The sequence below is a fragment of the Cricetulus griseus genome, chromosome 3 (genome assembly GCF_003668045.3).
Source record: "Cricetulus griseus strain 17A/GY chromosome 3, alternate assembly CriGri-PICRH-1.0, whole genome shotgun sequence".
Taxonomy (NCBI): Eukaryota; Metazoa; Chordata; class Mammalia; order Rodentia; family Cricetidae; genus Cricetulus; species Cricetulus griseus.
Window position 1 is genome coordinate 25,645,538 of NC_048596.1, and position 18,564 is coordinate 25,664,101.

Consider the following 18,564-nt stretch of genomic DNA (forward strand, 5'->3'; position numbering starts at 1 on the left):
GTAATTAATTAATCTGTACTTAGTATGGCTACAATGACATTAGGGTAGGGTTTGTCTGGAGAACTGGATTCAAGCGGAGAGGCTGTGGAGGGATGTTTTACTCAGAGCCCTCCAGCCTAACTGTAACTGGTTTTAACTTAGTAGGCTAGATTTGTGCCTGTAAAGGACAAAGTAGTAGAGAAAAATCTCCCTTAATAGAAGCTTAACTGTTGCAAAAAGCTTACAGGATGGACTGGTTGGTGTAAATATTTTGTTAATTTGAAATAGACCTTTATAGCCTTAAATGTTTACCGTCACTTAAAGATACATAGCAATTTAGAAATATTTGAAATTTAGCACAGTTAAATTTAAGTTGCATATAGAGTTAGCTTACATTCACGTACATAAAGTTATATTTAAATCATCTGTACAGAGACACAAAGATATATTAAACAAGACTGGGTAAAAGTAAGAAGAATGGGAGAACCAGAGTGTAATCTCTGATTTGCACGTTGTAGTGAACATACAAGACATTTAAAGATACAGAGTAGACTTGAAACTACCAGATCCACTGCAGATGCAACAGGCAAGGTTTTGTTTTTGTTTTTGTTCATTTTGTTTTCCATGAAATGTGTGCCCTACCAGGCCCTGGAAAGGCACACCATTACACAAACAAGCCATGCGCAACTGAGCCAGTGAAAGAAGAAATTAGAGACAAAAAATAAAAGGCAAAAAAGTAAATGAACTATGTCTGACAGCAGGGTTTGTTGGCAGAAGCTAGCTAGACTGTCCCTCCGCCTAGACTGAGGGAAGGGAGTGGGCAGGCCTATAGCTAGGCCACATGGTCAAGATGGCAGGGCCAAACACATTCCTGTCCAGCAGAGGTTAGAAAGTTTTGTGAATAATTTTGTTGGCTTTTTTTCTCCACAAGTGAGACAGAAAGATGTGTGAAACCAATAGGATATTGGAGTCCAAGGGGCACAACATCCAAAAAGACCGCTGTAGGTCTGAGAAATGAATGCACCTGTCGGTATTGACTGTGCTAAGGTACAAAACCCCAAAATCTCATTCGTGGGGAAACAATGAAAAATACAAAACTCTCAGAGCATTCTGAGCAGATGCTGTCTCGGGCCAACCCACTGTCAGTCACTGGCATCTGCACGGAGAAGAAACAGGGAAGTAGCCCAGATGGATGGAAAAGAGGAACTCGCCATCCCAGGCTGAATGGCTTGTCAGAGTTCGAACAGGAGAGAGAGAGAGACATTTGACCCAGAAGCAAAAGATTTAGTGAAACAGGACATTCCCAGGTGGAAGGAGGATTCTGCTCTGAGAAAGGCTTAGCCATGATGGGAAGTGGCAGGATGCTGCTGTGGCAGGAAGAGTTTTAGCATGCTGGGTGGAGGAGGAAAACAGACAAGTGAAGAAGAGCAGAGGCCACACCTCCAACTAGGATCACTGGAGAAGGGAGGGTGCCAACAAGCATGTACCTGGTTTGATATGTGGGGCTCAGCTTCCATGAGAGAGGTAGAGGGGATCCAAAGCCTATAATCTCCAGCATCCCAGAGACTAAGGGAGGATCAGATACAATTGGCACCGGCTGATTTTGTGGTTGGTTGAGCACAAATCAGGTGCCAGGGCTCCCCCGGAGCCCGAGAGACACATGGTCACCCAGTACTGGGATTTTCACAGGGCCAAAAAGGTGAGAGACCACAGTCTTGATACGAATCCTAACTCATGGAAGCATGGACAGAAGTAGAGAATGAGAAGCCGGCTTACTAGACATGGCGGTGGTGGTTGGAAGAATCCAGGGATCCTTAGCTGGAAAAGTGACCTAGTTGAAGGTTACAGGGTCCCGGCATATCTCAGACTACCATGGGCAGGAACAAATGCCAGGAAAAACCTGCCCAATCACATGCACCGATGTTAGCATAATGTTGGCATTTCCTCCAAGAAGACTGGACACTGAAGAAACTCAACCCGGAACTTGCTTCATAAATGGCACTGAGCAATCCTGCCTTTCACCTCAACTGCTGCAAAGGACTCTTCAGATGGTGGACAAGAGGACAGTGGAACCAACTTTCTGCATGTTGCTCGGGCCATTGGAAGGCAAGTCTTCCTAAAGCTCCTAATCCACAGGTTCCATGCTGTAAGCAGAAGGCAGGTGTCCTAAAAACCTCTGACCTCAACAACTGTGGGGAACTGGGGGTGTGACTTTCTGTGGATGTACAGATTAAGATACATGGGACTAGGATAATATAGGTTAATTTTATTCGGGGAGAAATCACATACATGAGAAACCGATAACCCACAAATTCCAACTCCATGAATCAACACCCAGCTGCCCTCTATGACCTGACCAGAACCAAGAGAGAGCAAGTCTGTCCAGGACCCCAGAGCAAATCTCACACACTCATGTACGCACCTGCGACCATGCCCAAATGGGCATGGTCAGCACCACAGGTACCTCTGGTGCTGTCCATGCAGTCAACTAGTAAGACCTTCTTCTCTCATCATTAACTCAGGTAAAATTTTATCCTTCTCAAGAACTCTGATGCTTTGGACAACTGTAGCTTTTCCAGTTGTAAACAGCAGCCAAGGCTCCAACTGTCACAAAACAGATTTCAGGAACAGGTATTTTAGGGTTTATCCAGGTGAAGATAGGAAAGTGTAAGGTGCATGAAGGTCTGAGGATAAATGCCAGTTATGAAGGTCTGAGAACAGAAAGGTCTAAAATGGTAACATAAGGTGTATGAATTCAAGTTATGAAGGTTTGAGGATAAACGGCTTAAGTGATGACAAAAAAGGGATTTGAGACATCCAAATGAGTGAAATATGTTCCAGATTTTTCTCTCTTTCATTATGCTACTGTTCATAGTCTTAACATTAGTCAACAAAGTTCTGATAAGCTACGAATCCAACTCTGACAGAGTACTAAACACCATACTATACCACTATACAATCATAACTGCAAGCTCAAAATTAAGGCGCTTTTCATTGGGCTAAAGATATCTGTCAGTTTTAAGAACATTAATGGTTTCAACCAAATCATTTCTGACATGAGTATACTGCTAATATGTCTAAAATTTATGTTTTCATAAACTCAAAGGAGTCTTGCAAGTTCCAGGGAGCTGAATTGAACCCACCCAAACAGGTCAGATTCACCCCAGATAAATATTATTCAACCTTTCTCTGGTCCTGGGACTCCCTTCCTTCATCTTGGAACCCCCTTGGGAACCCTCCCTCATCTTATGATCCTCAAGTACCAGGACCTAGAAAAAAATTTTCCTAAACTTAACCTTGTCCCCTGCTCTGCCAACATCTTGCCAGGTCTTAAGAGGTGCCATAGAGTTCCATAGAGCCTGAACTGTGATGAAACACCCAGCTACACCAGGACATGGCAGCACCCCAGCTTTCTCAGGTCCCCCAAAGATGGCCGATGCCCCCAGGTCAGCAGCAAGTAGTCTTGAGAACTCTAAAGACATCCTTATTCCCTAACCTGCCACACCTAACTCCTCACCTTTTAATAATAAATAAAGGTGGGAATATAAGGATTCAGGCATTATTCTAGCCTGGCCCTGTCACTTGGCAGAATGCACTCAGGCAGTACTCTGGTCAGCCCAGGGTTCCATGAGTACTTGTGTGCACAAAGGTGCAAAGGGCCCCTTTAAAAGAAGGACCTCCACCCACTTATGCTCTTTTTGCTCTCTTTCAGGCTCTTCTCTCTCTCCACTCTCTTCTCTTTCTGCTCTCTTCCTGTTCTCCCTGCTCTCTCCTTCCTATTGTTTCCCTGGGGCAGACAGGACTTTTCCTGTCTCTGTCTTCTGTCTTCTCTCTGTCTCTGTATCTCTTTATCTCTTTTCTCTTTCCTTCCCCCTTGTAATAAAACTTCTCACTTAAACTCTGTTTGCCTGGCATGTTTGTCCCTCTGCCTTGGTCACCCTCACCTGCCATTGTCTCCCACCAAGGACCCCCTCGAACATTATGCTAACAGTGATCTTGAGGCAAGATCCTACCCAGCTAAATATCCAGCTTGTGAAAAGGATGTAAAGAAAAGTTTAGGGCTGGTACATGCTTTTAGTTCCAGAACTCAGGAGGCTGAGGCAGGCAGATTTAAGAGTTCAAGGCCAGCCTGGTCTACAGAGAAAGTTCTAGAACAGCCAAGCTTAGAGAGTGAAGCAAACCATTGAAAATAAAGCTGGTGAAGATGTAATTGAATGAGGGGCTATATTTTAGCCCCAGAAAGCAGTAGAACTTGTCAGCTTCAGCCTCATGGTTCTGGCTTTAGAATCAACGATACAAGAAAGGGATTATGGAATCTCCTTCTGCAACCAAGGAATGCCACCGAGGTCACACATGTGTCAAAGGAGTCACTGCATGGAGGCCTAACCTGGTCATTGCATGAAGCTATGAAGCTGAAGCCTGGAGTGCCTCCAAGACCCATTGTTGGAGATGCCAGAGCCATGGGATACCTGCTGAGGAAAGCTGCTAAAAGGGAGTAGAACAGTACAAGTGAGAAAAGTGTGTGTAGTCAAAAAAGCTGAAAAGAGTTGGAGATCTGAAGGGCTGTTTGACATCAGACATGGAGATGAAGAGTGTAAAGCCAACATGGAGAAACAAGGTTCCTTGTCTAATCAGACAGACAGACAGACAGACAGACACAGACACAGACACAGACACAGACACAGACACAGACACACACACACACACACACACACACACACACACACACACACACACACCATAACTTCTGCATTCATTCACTCTCCTTGACTTGGGGCAGATGAAACATGTTACAGTGAGATTTCCCTTAAATAATTCAGCAAAACTATAAACCCCACAAGGAGAGAGGAGTCTGTTTCTTGTGAGGAGTAAAGTATCTGAACACAGTAGGGCCAAATAAATATTAGATGAGTAATTGTCCTTTTATTTTTCCCTCCCTCCCTCTTTTCCTTCCTTCTTTCCTTCCTTCCTTCCTTCCTTCATTCCTTCTTTTCCTCCCCCTTGTCCCAGTGCTGGGAACCAGACCTAGAGACTGGGCCATGATGGACTGGACATGTGAGAACTCTACCACCAAGCTATATCCTAAGCCTGGAATAAACTCATTTTATTAATTTGTTTGTTTCCCATGGTCTTCATCATGACAGTTGTTAATAATCAAATTCTTAGATCAAGGTCAGTACAGCTGGACAGTCTAGTACAACTTAAAAGGAATATCCACATGTAAATCTTTATTCTGGAGTGATGTTCTCAAAATTGAATGGAAATTAGAAAATAGAACCAGGCAGGTTTTCTTTCCTTTTCTTTCTTTCTTTTGTTTTGGGGGGTGGGTGGGGGTGTTCAAGACAGGGTTTTTCTCTGTGGCTTTGGAGCCTGTTCTGGCACTGACACTGTAGACCAGGCTGACCTTGAACTCACATCGATCTGCCTGCCTCTGCTTCCTGAGTGCTGGGATTAAAGGAATGTACCACCAGAAAGTTTTCTTAAACACCAATATTTGTTCTGAAGTGCAGAGATTTATTTGTGTGTCTGGAATCATAGGCGTTAAGTTTTCATTTGTTTTTTAAGCTTCATGGCTCTCTAAGATGTGAAAGTCTTCAGTCCTCAGAACTACCAGTGTGGGAAATGCTAATTTGCATCTCTGGGTCTCTAACTGGGAGGAAGCCCTCTTTAGGGTTTGTTAGCATTTGGAGGGTTGTAATGAAGTGCTACCCTTCAGAGTTCTCAGCCATAAGCCTTTACCCTCAACTTTCTTTACTACTAGGGTGTTAGCTGTCAATTACCATGAAAAATGGTGAAATTTATTTCACACTAAAAGTAGAATTCAAGCTATGTGGTTGAGCTGGAAATGAATCTAAGAATCTCACTGGAGTTCAGCTAAATATTTATTTAGCCCAGTGGCTTGTGTAGCATTTGTCTATACCTTTGAAGTCTCAGGCTCTCAGGCAAATCTTGGAAGTTAGCTGAAGTCAATTGCTAGGATGGAATTATCTTCCTTTGCCTCAAGTAACTTTTCAAGAGGGACATTGTCCCTTGACTAGACTTCCTTGACTCTAGTGTCTGTGTAGCTGTGCCCATTGCCTGAGATGAATTAATGTGAACAGAATTGACAGAAAGGTGCTCTATTCACTCTGACACATTGCCTACTGTCAGGTTGAGAGACCAGGAGCCAGACAGACTCCATGGAGGGTAGACAGATAGGTAGAGGGTCCATGGTTAGGTAAGAAACAGAGAGAATTTCCAAGGTGGCCAGCATCTTTCTCAACCTCCTGACTTGAGACAAAAGTCTGACAACTTTTGTCTCAGGCCAACAGGCTCCCTGCTGATGGATTGGCTTAACAAGTTCAAGGCTGGATCAGGATAAGTTACACAACAGTGGTAGACCAAACATTCTACCTGTCTTCAAGATGATGAACTCTAAATTAGTTGTTTGCTCACCTCCAATAAATGCCTTTACTGATAATTTTGTCTGTGATAAGAATTCTCGAACACTGCCTTTGTGCTTCAAGATTTCTTGACTTTTAATTCTTTAACTGGCAGAGAAAAGACGAACCCAGTCAAGAACCCTAGACTGTATCATCATTTCTAGACTGTATCATTTTGGGGGCTTGTCTGGGATTTCTTTTGTAGACTGTATCAAGGTCTCTGGGATTAGACCTCCAGCCTTTACCTATCTAGTGTCAGGAGGCCTCTAGTATTCTGAACAGGAACTCTCTGTCCACTCAAGATAGTCATATTCAGAGCCCAGAGTAGAAGCATTTCAGTTTTCATGTTCGTTTCTTGACAGTGAATGCCAGAACACTGCTCAAATGTTCCTAGCATACTTTTATGTTGTTCATATATAGACGGCTCCATTCATGATTGGCAGGTGAGGGGAAACAACCTTAAGGCTAGTTTGCTTGCTTTCCTGACTTCCCTTTGGCATTTTCCAATGAGTCATCCTTGGCTGTAAGGACACTTGGATTTCGGGCATTTGTCTGAGCCAAGGAAGGTGAGCAAGAGCTGGGACCAGGAGGCTATTCAGGGGTTGGCAAAGACACTCGTATAAGTGCAACAGTGGAACAAGATGTCTTCCAAGTCAGAATCTGGCCACAGTCCTTGGGGCTCTTCTTTTAGTGTTGAGTTAGGTTTTATAAGGTCAAGGAATGCTAATAACAATAAAATTTGATGTGCTTTATAAAATGCCTTCAGTTATAGCAAATAAATGCAACCATTGTGAAAAATGCCCTGCTCATAAATAAGAGAGAAGTCAAATAAGACATGCATTTCAAGTGCAAAAATCATCCAGCTCCTTAAAATAATGAGGTAGATTTGTTTGTGCTTGGTAGAGAATGATCTCTAAGGCCTATTAGTAAGTGGAAAAGTGGTACGTCAAATCAACACCCAGTAAGAGCTCAAGAGAGCAATATTTCCCATGTTATTGATCTTTAAAAAATGATGTACATGCTACCCATGTAATTAAAAATAGAGCCAGATGTGTGAAATTGCAATATTTCATATTCATACAGAAAAACAAAATTATCCTTTTAGTTGAACTGTAGCACCTGAACCTAGGTGGGGTCTGTGTACACTTTCAGATGCTGGGTACCAGTAGTGAATACTTCTCTGCCTCACATATTCTCTTGCTCTACAGAGGATTATGACTCTCATCATCTGTCATTTCATCCATCAACACATAAATCCCAAGAAGACAGCAAAGCTTGCACAGTCCCACCAGCTGAGCTCTGGGGTCATTCTCTTGCTGGTGCTCATCAAAGATGCCTGCTATTGCATTGCTAAACGGCTGGAGATTCAACTAAGAGATTTGCTGCTTTAATCCATCTTGGCAAAGAAAGGTTATGCCCAGAGGCTGTGATAACCCAAACACAAACCTCTGAGTTTATCTGCCATGTGAACTTTCATAGGAAGGAAGAGTCTTAAAATCAAGCGATGGGAGCTTTCTCTTCCAGTTGCGAAGTTTTGCCCTCGATTTTGATGAATACAAATGATTTAAAATAAAATTTTTCCTTATCTGTTGTTGGGGCTCAAAAAAACCCACACTTAGGATTAAGTACAGCTCAGTGGTACAGCACCTGCATAGACATGCCTGAGGCTATGCCTTCATGCCCATCACATGAAAACCCCCAAACCAAACCAGAATAAACAGACAAAAGAGGACTCTTTCATCTTAATAATGACAAACCTAACCCACTGGGAAAAAGTCTGCCCGAGAGTGGTTTTGCCAGCCAGGAATACTTCCTAGTTCGTTGCCTTTGTGATATGTAGCTCATGCCATCGCCCCTTTAAGCCCGACCTCTACAAAGTGTTCATTGGGATTTCCCGGAGCTTCACATTCAGGATTAGCCTGAGTCTAGAGGGAAACCACCTGAGTGGAGAGAGGAATAGTTTGGGTAAGCCTTCCTCCCTATTTTGCGTTCTTCGAAGTCATGTCCTCACAGAAAGCCTTCAGTCAGGTTTGTTTGGGCTCTGAGTAAATCTGAGTAGGAACTGAGTCAGGAAACTTGACCTGGTCTCAAGATTTTTTTGCTTCTCATGGGTGGAACTATGAGAGCCTCACCATCTAGCTGTCCATTAAACACTAGCAAGTTGCCTAGTGTCTCTGTGCTCCAGTGTTTTCTCTGTAAAACCAGATCCTTGGCTTTGCTTCAGCTTGGAAGGTACAAAGAGCTCTGGGATTCAAGACAGCTCAACAGCCCAGAAGCCTTCCTCAAAGGAAAGCTCTCATGCTCCCCTTAGTTCTGAGCCAGACCTGGAATATAAGGCTACAGGAACGAAAAAAGCAATATAGCTGCTTCTCACTTCAAGCTCCCAAAGAAGATGGTGTTAACTGTGAAAAAGAAGAGAGCTATGACTATCCTTTGACAGCCTCTCTCAGGACAGAACATTAGGAAAGGTGAACCCATGGAATACAAGGTATTAGTCAGCGTGTTGGTTTTCAGGACAATGTCTCATTCTGAAGGTTCTAGAAACATAATTTATTGAATGAACATTTTCAGCTGGGGGGTGAGAATAGCAACCATGTTTGCTGAATGGCGAATTTGAGGAGGGACAGACATAAAAGGTCAACATAGCAAACATAACACACTAATTAACACTTCCCTCCAAAACTAACACCCCCTTTCATTCTTCTTTCTTTTCATCAAAAAATGTATTGCAAGTGGCTTTGAAGATGGAATCTTTCCCTTGAATAATAAAATGACTTCAATATTTATGTTTTTCATAATTCAGCACCTCAGCAACGAAAAGCCAGAAACAACCATTTTTGCCTTTCTCAGGAGCAAGGCTTGTCCAAGGCTTTCTTGCTTCAGGGTGAGGGACGGAACACGATAGCCTGCTCTATCGTCAGCCCGCAAATCTCCAGCTTCAAATCTGCATTTTTCTCAGCCTCACCCAAGCTTTCCCCACAACATTTGAAAACTTTATATCAGTGACAGCGTCAAGGTCACGTTTCTGCTAATACCTGTCTCTGGACCACACTGAACCATTTTGAGGGAAACACTCTTGATTAGCCTTCAGTTTTACAACGCAGTAAGCATGCCATGTGCTAATTATGGCCGGTGACACCATGAAATAAAAGTGCATTACCGAATGCTTTCAATTTCTTATAATGATGGTAAGGTGACATGTCATGGGGCCATTTTAGCCCGAGACATCACTCCAGAGAATTCCAAACAGATATAGACAAGTGCCACCAAGACCCAGCTCCTTCTCCCCCCGGGGTATTTATCCACAGGAATAGGATGTCCTGAAGCAACACTGGAGTGCTGATAAGCCCACTTATCAGAAAGATACCGTATTTCTGTGAGTGTGATGCACACTGCTTGCATTTTCTTGATAGGCTAGTCATATGAAAGCTGGCAAAGAAGGAAAAGGAGCAGCGGTGTGGTGCAATATTAACAGACAGCTGTCCCTGGCTTCCCGATAAGTAGGATGACTCGCATTGCTGAGCTGTGCGCTCACTGCCAAAGGAATGGCCCTCTCACATTTCTTCCTGATTCGCACACACTGTGGCCAGCTTGTCATCTCCTCCCTCTTGAGCTTCCCAGACACTGAGTCTGGAATGAAAATTCACCTGCCTCTGAGTTGGCCATCGGTGGGGGCAGGGGTGATACTTGACTTCCCAGGTTGGAAGATTATCTCACCCAGCCCTAACTATATAACCAGCTGGTGTGGAGGGACTCGGCAGGGCCAACTCCAGGGGTTCATCCACGAGAGAGCAAAACATACAGACTCACTGCTGCCAACATGATGGTGCTGAGAGTAGAGGAGCTGGTATGTAAGACATCTTCTTACCTGTCAATGCCTGCTTCATCTTGGCTTTTATTTGAAAGTTCAGATGCCCTTTCTTTTTCAGGCATAATGTAAGGGAAGTCTGCAAATGTCAAGTATGGGATGTGGTTTGTTTATGTGATGAAACAAGTGGAAACAGCTGACAGCAATGCATTTTCTGCATATTTCTTGTTTGTTGTCTTCTCCTCGGGTTTCATTGCTGTGATATGCAATAATGTAGTTATCATGACTTGGGGTACAAATTTTACTGCAAAAATAATTGTCTGAGCACTTTACGCCTCAAGGCTGAAATGAAAAGTAAGTGAATTTAGTTGGTGAATTTCCTAAGAGAAAGTGGGCTGTGTGGCTAAAAGTAAATTTATGTGTGTCAACCTGATACACATGTTGTCTTACTCTTGAGAGAGCAAGACAGCACCCGAAGGTCATCCTGGGAGATCTGTAGTTATGCCTCTGACAGTGCACTGCCTGAATGTGATGGTCATCAGGGAGGAAGACTGTGGGCATCCTGCAGCATCTTTTGTGGAGAGTGAGCCTAGGATGAGCAGCACTGGTTCTGATGTCACCATCCTCCTCACATGTAGGTAACAGGGAAGAAGAATAGCAGTGGGGCCGCAGGGGAATTCCTTTCTGGGGATTTCAGAGATGGAGAATATGAAGCTGCCATTGCTTTGGAGAAACAAGAGGATTTGAAGACTCTTCCAGTCCACCATGTGAACCCAGAGGAGCAACAATGGAAAAGTGAGAAACAGCGAGAGGCAGAGGTAAAGGCCTTCCATAGAGTAGTCTGCTAGTGGGAGGCTGGGGTGTGGAGATCTCTTGAATAAGACAGGAAAGAGAGGGAAAATAAACAAACCATTCTAAAGTTGTCTCTTCACCAAATTTGAACCCACAAAGATGTGAAGAGTCAGTACACATGGAAATGATTTGGGAAATGATTCTGAGATGAGACCATGACCTCTGGATTCTAAACCAATGATATTATCTGCTGTGGTCATGTTTTGATCAAAAGACAGAAAGATAATCATAACTAGGGAAACCCCAATAGGACACAATGTTTACTTAATGTCGAGGTGAGATTTCCTCTTTTTGATAACATTAGTTATCATGGTTCATAGTCAGAACAAGTTTGCTATATTTATTGACATTTACTTTTGTTGAAGTTTTATTGACGTTTATAGCTTACTAACATAATAACAAGTGCACTAGTTGGCAGTGGCCTCTGTTTCTGAGTAGTGGGGGCCACTTAAGAGAGAATGCATTGATATTTGAGAATTTAATATGTATTTTCTTTCCTGGGTAAACATACTTTAGTTTTTGAGAGTGAGAAAACAAATTCTATAGAAATCTGGAGCTTATGGTACTAATTACAAAATGATCACTGAGAGACTCCATTGTGCCTCCATCTAATTAGTCAAGAGTTAGTTCTACAAGCAAAGAAAGTAAATAAGACTTAGATTAAAATTTGACCCCAGATAATTTAATGAAAAAAATCACTGAAGTGAGACATTTACTTAAAAGTGTTTTAAATTTCCTTTATGAGCAAACCATCCACACACTTCCCTTAGACACTACAGGTTTTGTTTATACACCACCAGTTAAAACTCACTATATTTTTAAATACCTGATATCTCTCTCTCTCTCTCTCTCTCTCTCTCTCTCTCTCTCTCTCTCTCTCTCCTCTCCTCTCCTCTCTCTAGCTCAAAAAGAAAAAATTAGAACAAAGATCAAAGCTTGAAAACTTGGAAGACCTTGAAATAATTGTTCAACTGAAGAAAAGAAAAAAATACAAGAAGACTAAAGTTCCAGTTGTGAAGGAACCAGAACCTGAAATTATTGTAAGGACTGTTGGGTTTCCAGGACTGTACATCCACATGGGTTGCAGGGGTGAGTGCTGTGGAGGGGAGATGATGGCAAAGCCCATGACCATTCTTTTCTTTTCTTCCTTTCTCTTCAATCTCTCCCTTCTTTGTTCTCTTCAACGTCCTCCTCCACTTGTTTACCACCTTCCTGTTCCCTCTCTGTCTCCCTCTCCCTCCCTCTCTGTCTCCCTCTCCCTCCCTCTCTGTCTCCCTCTCCTTTTTCTCTCCCTCCCCTCTCTCTTCCCCCCTCCTCTTCCTCTCCCTCCTCCATCCTTACTTCCTCACTTTAGACTGAACCTGTGGATGTGCCGAGGTTTCTGAAAGCTGCGCTGGAGAACAAACTGCCAGTTGTAGAGAAATTTCTGTCCGACAAGAACAGCCCCGATGTCTGCGATGAGGTAAGGCCCATGCCTTCCTGTAGGCTGGCAAACACAGTCTGAGATGTCTTCCACTTAAAAGGTTCTCCAGCTGTTGCTACATCTGCCAGGAGCATAAAAATGAATGTATTGTTCTCCCCTACACCACAACCCCCAAATACTAGATTAGCATGATGGATTGCATGGAGTTTTTCTGTTCTCATATAATTCTGTCTGACTTGAAGACAGTTTGTCTTTAACTTCTTAGATCCTTTGGATAGACTTCCAGGCCAAAAAGTATCTTCTGGAGAAAGTTATTATTAGCAATGTCTTTCATCAGACCAAGATAGCTCAGCATTGGAAGGGGAAGGTGGAGTTCCCAGTCCAGCTCTGTCACTACCTGATGGGAACAGCTCCTGTGCATTGTCTTTGTCGCTGTTTATCTGTAAGCACAGTCTTGTTCCATTAGCCTGCTGGCTCATTAATACAAAGCCAGCTTGTCAGCAATCTCGACTTTGTATTGCTTCTCCCGTGAAGTGATGGGGCAGCTCACACCAAAGCTGAGTTTCCTCTCTTTGAAAAGTGAATTGAATGATTTTTGATATTCAATCTAGCATCCATTCTGGATGGAAGAAAACCATCTGCTGTTTTGGGCATGTTCAAACACAAAAAGGGACCTTTCAGCATTGAGATGGGGTTTGAGGTTTGAAGTCCACATCCGCCTGCCTTGGCCTTTAACACTTAGGAAGGGTCTAGGACAGGAAGCTCAGGTTGTAGCTGCCAGATAATTATTCTAATCCTGTAATTTCAGTGAGCTCTGGCACTCTGATTCATAAAACAATCCTGGCCTTTCTATCACTTAGGTCATCATAGTCCCAGCTTCATAGCTCTTAAAGGATTATACGCATTTTTATATGCACCACTATCTCTTGTTTTAATCATTGACAGTATAAACGGACCGCTCTCCACAGAGCATGCCTAGAAGGACACTTGGCAATTGTGGAGAAGTTAATGGAGGCTGGAGCCCAGATTGAATTCCGTGATATGGTAAATATATTTCTTTGCTTGGAAATGAGCCAAAATAAGCAGACCATCCGAAAAAAGCTCAGGAAAACGTACAATGAAAACTGGCCCAATTGGATTGAAAATTGATCTGAGAAAACTAGTCAAAAGCTCATTTCTCCATACAAAGGGAAGTTGGGCGATGAGACTAGGTCATGGGGAAGCATTTTCCAGACAGCCTGAAAAGGAGAGGAGTGTTGCAGAGAAGAGAAGGAAGTGAAAGTTGTTGGGCAGAATTCAGTAACCTCACCAGAGAGTTTGGGTCATTATCAAGTCAGTAGCATTCCTGGCCTTTCAACACCACACTCCTTCATCAGACAGCACAGCCCACTCCTGGCCCCTCGGCTGCCAGCAACCCACGAGAATTTCCTAGCTGCAACTTTATATGATGGATGCCAATTGCCACTGATGAGATTTGGAGTCAGGCTGCATGCTAAATGAATCAGGTCTCAGGAAAGTGGCTGCTCTTCAGACCCTAACAATCAGCCGCTGTGATTTCCATAAAGACCACTATACAATATATTTTATACCCTGAAGATTGAACTGGAAAATGCTTCATTTATTTATATGCAGCTCAATTTGGCATTATGGTAAAATGGAAAAGGAATAAAAAAAATTCCAAAGAACCTAACCTGAATTTAATCAAAGGACAAAATACTGAAAAAAAATTTAAGAAACTTATTATAATAAAGTGATGCCCAAACCCAAATTTGGAATCTGGAAGTCCAGAGATGCACCAAACAAAGCAGAGAGGTGGCAATCTCTTCAAAGTACAGTGCAGTAACCACAGTGATTGACAGCTGAGGTCCCTAGGCTGTTCGAGTGCAAATACAGCACAGAGCCAGCAGAAAGACAGAGAAAGACAGGGAGGTGGGATGAGGGGTTAGATCCAGGTTAAGATATTCTAAAATGTAACCAGATATATTAAAAGCTTCCTAACTACAAATCCAGCCACTCACTCAGTTTAGCTGGGCTTTTTTTTTAGCAAGAAACTCAGAAGTGGCTCTCAACACCAAAACCACCAAGAACTATCAGTTGTCCATATTCTCTGGGCCTTTAAAACCAAAGACCAACCCCCAGCCCCAGCAAGATTCTCTTTCACACTGTCTTGTCTTGTGTTTTTTTTTGTTTTGTTTTGTTTTGTTTTTTTTTTTTTCTTTCCCAAACAGCTTGAATCCACAGCCATCCACTGGGCATGTCGTGGAGGAAACCTGGATGTCCTGAAACTGTTGTTGAACAAAGGGGCCAAAATCAGTGCCCGAGACAAGGTATTTCCTTGCCCTTCCTTAGGCTTCTGCTCCCTGCCTGCCCACGGAGGTCCTCTGTCAGTCGTTATTCTATGGACACCTCAAGCCGCACACACCCCATTTGCACGTGCCTTGAGGCCTCGGCAGTCTGTTCTCACCCTTTCCCGTTTTCTAATGTTTTAGCTGCTCAGCACAGCGCTGCACGTGGCGGTGAGGACTGGTCACTACGAGTGTGCAGAGCATCTCATCGCCTGTGAGGCGGATCTCAATGCCAAGGACAGAGTGAGTAGCTGACAGGGCTGAGTCACCGTAAGCTTATTTGAAATCATTCAGGCAAGCTGGGGCACCCCAGCAGGACCCACTTCCTGGCTTCACACTGACTGCATCTGCTTATCCTGCTTCTAGGAAGGAGATACCCCACTGCACGACGCTGTGAGGCTGAATCGCTATAAGATGATTCGGCTCTTAATGACCTTCGGGGCAGACCTCAACACCAAGAACTGTGTAAGTAGTCAAAGCCAGGGTACCACTGATACTTTCAAATTCTCAGATATTTGAAAGTATTATTCCCATGGTAGTACATTTTGAGATACACTGATAGTTCCAATGTGTCTATTTCCGTAAGGACAGGGTGAGAGTTGGCAAGGACTCAGGTCACAGAGTCAGACATAGGGAAACTATAACTTTGGCTCTGACCTTGGATCTCAATAGTTCTTTGAAAGATTGGTCTTGAATAAAGGATGACCAAAATTGTCACCTTTAAAATATACATTGTGGGGCTGGAGAGATGGCTCAGTGGTTAAGAACATGAGCTGCTTTTCCAGAGGACCTGAGTTCAATTCTCAGCAACCACAAAGTTTCACAACCAACTATAATGGATCCAATGCCCTCTTCTGGCTTGCAGGCATGCATACAGACATAGCATTCATATACGTAAAGTGCATAAATAAACAAATCTTAAAAACATAAGAACCACATTGGGTAATTCCAATCTGCCTTAGTCATTCCTGGCTGAAGAGAGCCTAGAGCAGGAATGAATGAATACACCCACCTTTCTCAAAATAGCTACAAATTACACAGAGACTGAAACTAATCAATATCCAATTTGGGGAATTCCAAATATTCCTTCTTTTTTTACAACGGGGTAAAATGTTACCATTTTTCCAGGGCCACCATGCCTTTCTGATTCTCCACTTTATATGCATGTGTCTTGAAATAATTTCCCTACATTAGGTCCCAAGAATTCCTACATAAGTACATGTGTACATGGGGAAATGTAAGCAACGTACCCTCATGGCTACAATCTCCAGACAAGTATCATCTACCATAGCTTAAAGAAGATCTGCAGGAGGAATAGTGATAAATCACCAAAGAAATGTCCTTGAGAGTTGGAGAATCGTTACAAGAGAGGAAAGGTCTTCTTGAGGCAAATGACCACCACCTCCTCTTCTTGTGTTACTGTGAGCCTGAAGGGATAATTAAAAAGGAAGCCCAGTGTGCCCCATATCCCAGCACATGGAAGAGGATCTCAGGCTCAAGGCTAGCTTGAGCCACCCCGAGTGGGAGCCTGACTTGGTGACAAGAAGAAAGAATGGTGATTAGTGGTCAGATGGAGCCTGCTTGGCTTGAGAAATGTGAGCAGTAGGGTTCCCTGTGCTAGGAACTGGGATTGGTGTCACCCGATAGTTTCTCTCTTTAAAAATGAGCCAAAAGTACATGCAAGGCAATCTTCAAAGACACAGAAGATAAGGATTTGCCTACTTATTTTTACAAGCCATGAAAGACGACAAGCAGAAATGAATGGCATGCATATAGTCACTAGGGCCATGTAGATCACATAAATGACATCAGTGAGTGGCTACTAGGGTCTGTGCGGGTTATTTGATGGTGGCTCTTCTCCAATCCAGTTCCTCGAGGTACTGTGGAATCAGAAGTCTTTCCTGATTTTTGCTTTTGCAAAAGTCATAAATTCACATAGAAAATCTCTTGATTCACCTCCAACCCCAACCTGAGCAAAACCAAGTCTCTGAATGATTAGCGTATCAAAGCTGCCAGTCTACAACCTCTGGAATCAAGAGCACTTCTGAGCTGAATACAGAGAGTAACACTTAGGACTTCTCACATCTAAAGAGAATTAAGAAGTGCTGTGTTTTAATATGTGTAAATCTCTTGAGACACGTGCATAAGGGAATGAAAAAATATTTATTTACCTGTCACTGACACCAATTTCATTTTGATGAGTACATTTTTTTGAGAAGCCTTGGTGAAAATTCTGAGTAGTTGTGAAGAACCTAGAGAGCAGTCAGCAGCCTGGCAGCAACTGGCTGGATATCTATGGCTTGGTGGCAGTGTACTTACCACCAGGAGGCACTGAATAATGCTCCTCAGAGCCCTTCAGCAAGGTCCTAGAAATACCTACATACATGCTTTAACTTCACAATGATTTGAGGATCTTTGTTACTTTAGTGCCTAAGGACAGGATTTTTTTTTTTCCAATACCTGGGATAGTTCTGTGATTGGTAGAAGGAGAAGCCAAAAAACAAAACAAAACAAACATCCCCAAAACAAATGAACAAAACAAAAACAAAATAACAAAACAACCAGAAACCCCAGCATGACAGAATGGTTTGAACAAACAGTAGCTCCCTCCTAGTAAAAGCATAAAAGCATGTACTTTGATAACATACCTCATCAACATAGGCACCTCCCACCTAGAACTCAAATTTCCTCTTTTCTGTGTAGGCTGGGAAGACCCCCATGGACCTGGTACTGCACTGGCAGAATGGAACCAAAGCAATATTCGACAGCCTGAAAGAGAATGGCTACAAAACCTCTCGCATAGCTACATTCTAAGGAAGGAGACTATCTGCAGGAGCTGTTCACAGGCATTTCCAAAGCACTGCTTAACAGAAGAGCAAGCAGCTATATCCAGCTTTTGTCTGCCAGAGGGTAGGGAGAAAGACTTACAGACGCTGCAAGAAAGCGCTGGGTTATAGGTGTCAAACTCTCCTTCAGTGTTGCTCACTATTGTATTTATTCCTATTTATTTATTTATTTATTTCCTAACATTGATATTCAGGCTTTCACGAGCATTTTTGGGGGGAGTAAAACTTAATCTGTATGCAGCATTCAGCGTCCTCCCATAGATCTTAAACCTTGTGGGTGAATGGCGTCTAATTGCACACTTTTGACCTGGGTCGTATAGAAACTATTCAAGGTAGTTTGAAATGTCCAGGGTGATCATTGCAGCTCTCTTCTGAATTCTTACGGCTGATAACTGCATGAAGCAACAGAAGGCGTGTGGTGATGGGGGAAAGAACGGAAGCAATTCTGTGGGACAGACACCGAAGCCCTCCTTGCACCCATGGGTTTGGTTTGATTGGTTACCAAGTCACAGGATGTCCCAAGGTGGAGAGAGTTCCATGAGTGTAAATGCAGGAGGTGGAGGAGGTGGGGAGGGAGTGGGCAGAAATCAAAGGCAGAAGGAAAGACACTGTAAATGTGTAAATGTATATTGTGCTGTATGTATATTTTATATTCATAATAAATGCAAACAAATTCTAGACCATGTTTTAAGTTCTTTGTCAGTGCAACAGTGGGAATTTCTCATGTAAGAAGAGTCGTTTAGGAAGATGCCTATTTATCAGTGTTTAACAGCTTTTTCAGATTAGAAATGTCTAGGGATTTGGGAAGATGGCTCAGTGGTTAATAGCCCTTGCTGGTTTTGCAGAGGACCTGAGTTCAGTTCCCAGCACCTCATGATGGCTCACAGCC

General features: G+C 43.1%; 1 protein-coding gene and 1 long non-coding RNA gene across 2 annotated transcripts in view; one reads left to right on the forward strand and one right to left on the reverse strand.

Moving 5' to 3' along the window:
- Positions 1-10,883, reverse strand: part of LOC118238529 — a 35,714-nt gene extending 24,831 nt beyond the window's left edge. The window contains exon 1 of the long non-coding RNA XR_004768999.1: positions 10,270-10,883. This is a non-coding gene — a long non-coding RNA (uncharacterized LOC118238529). The remainder of the gene's footprint in view (positions 1-10,269) is intronic.
- Positions 10,162-17,966, forward strand: Ankrd1 (ankyrin repeat domain 1). The gene is given in 9 exon segments (NM_001246706.1): positions 10,162-10,248; positions 10,848-11,027; positions 11,964-12,101; positions 12,416-12,523; positions 13,430-13,528; positions 14,713-14,811; positions 14,974-15,072; positions 15,196-15,294; positions 17,533-17,966. Coding segments are annotated over 9 exon segments (960 nt in total). The 5' UTR covers positions 10,162-10,221; the 3' UTR covers positions 17,644-17,966.
- Positions 17,967-18,564: the final 598 nt, after the last annotated feature.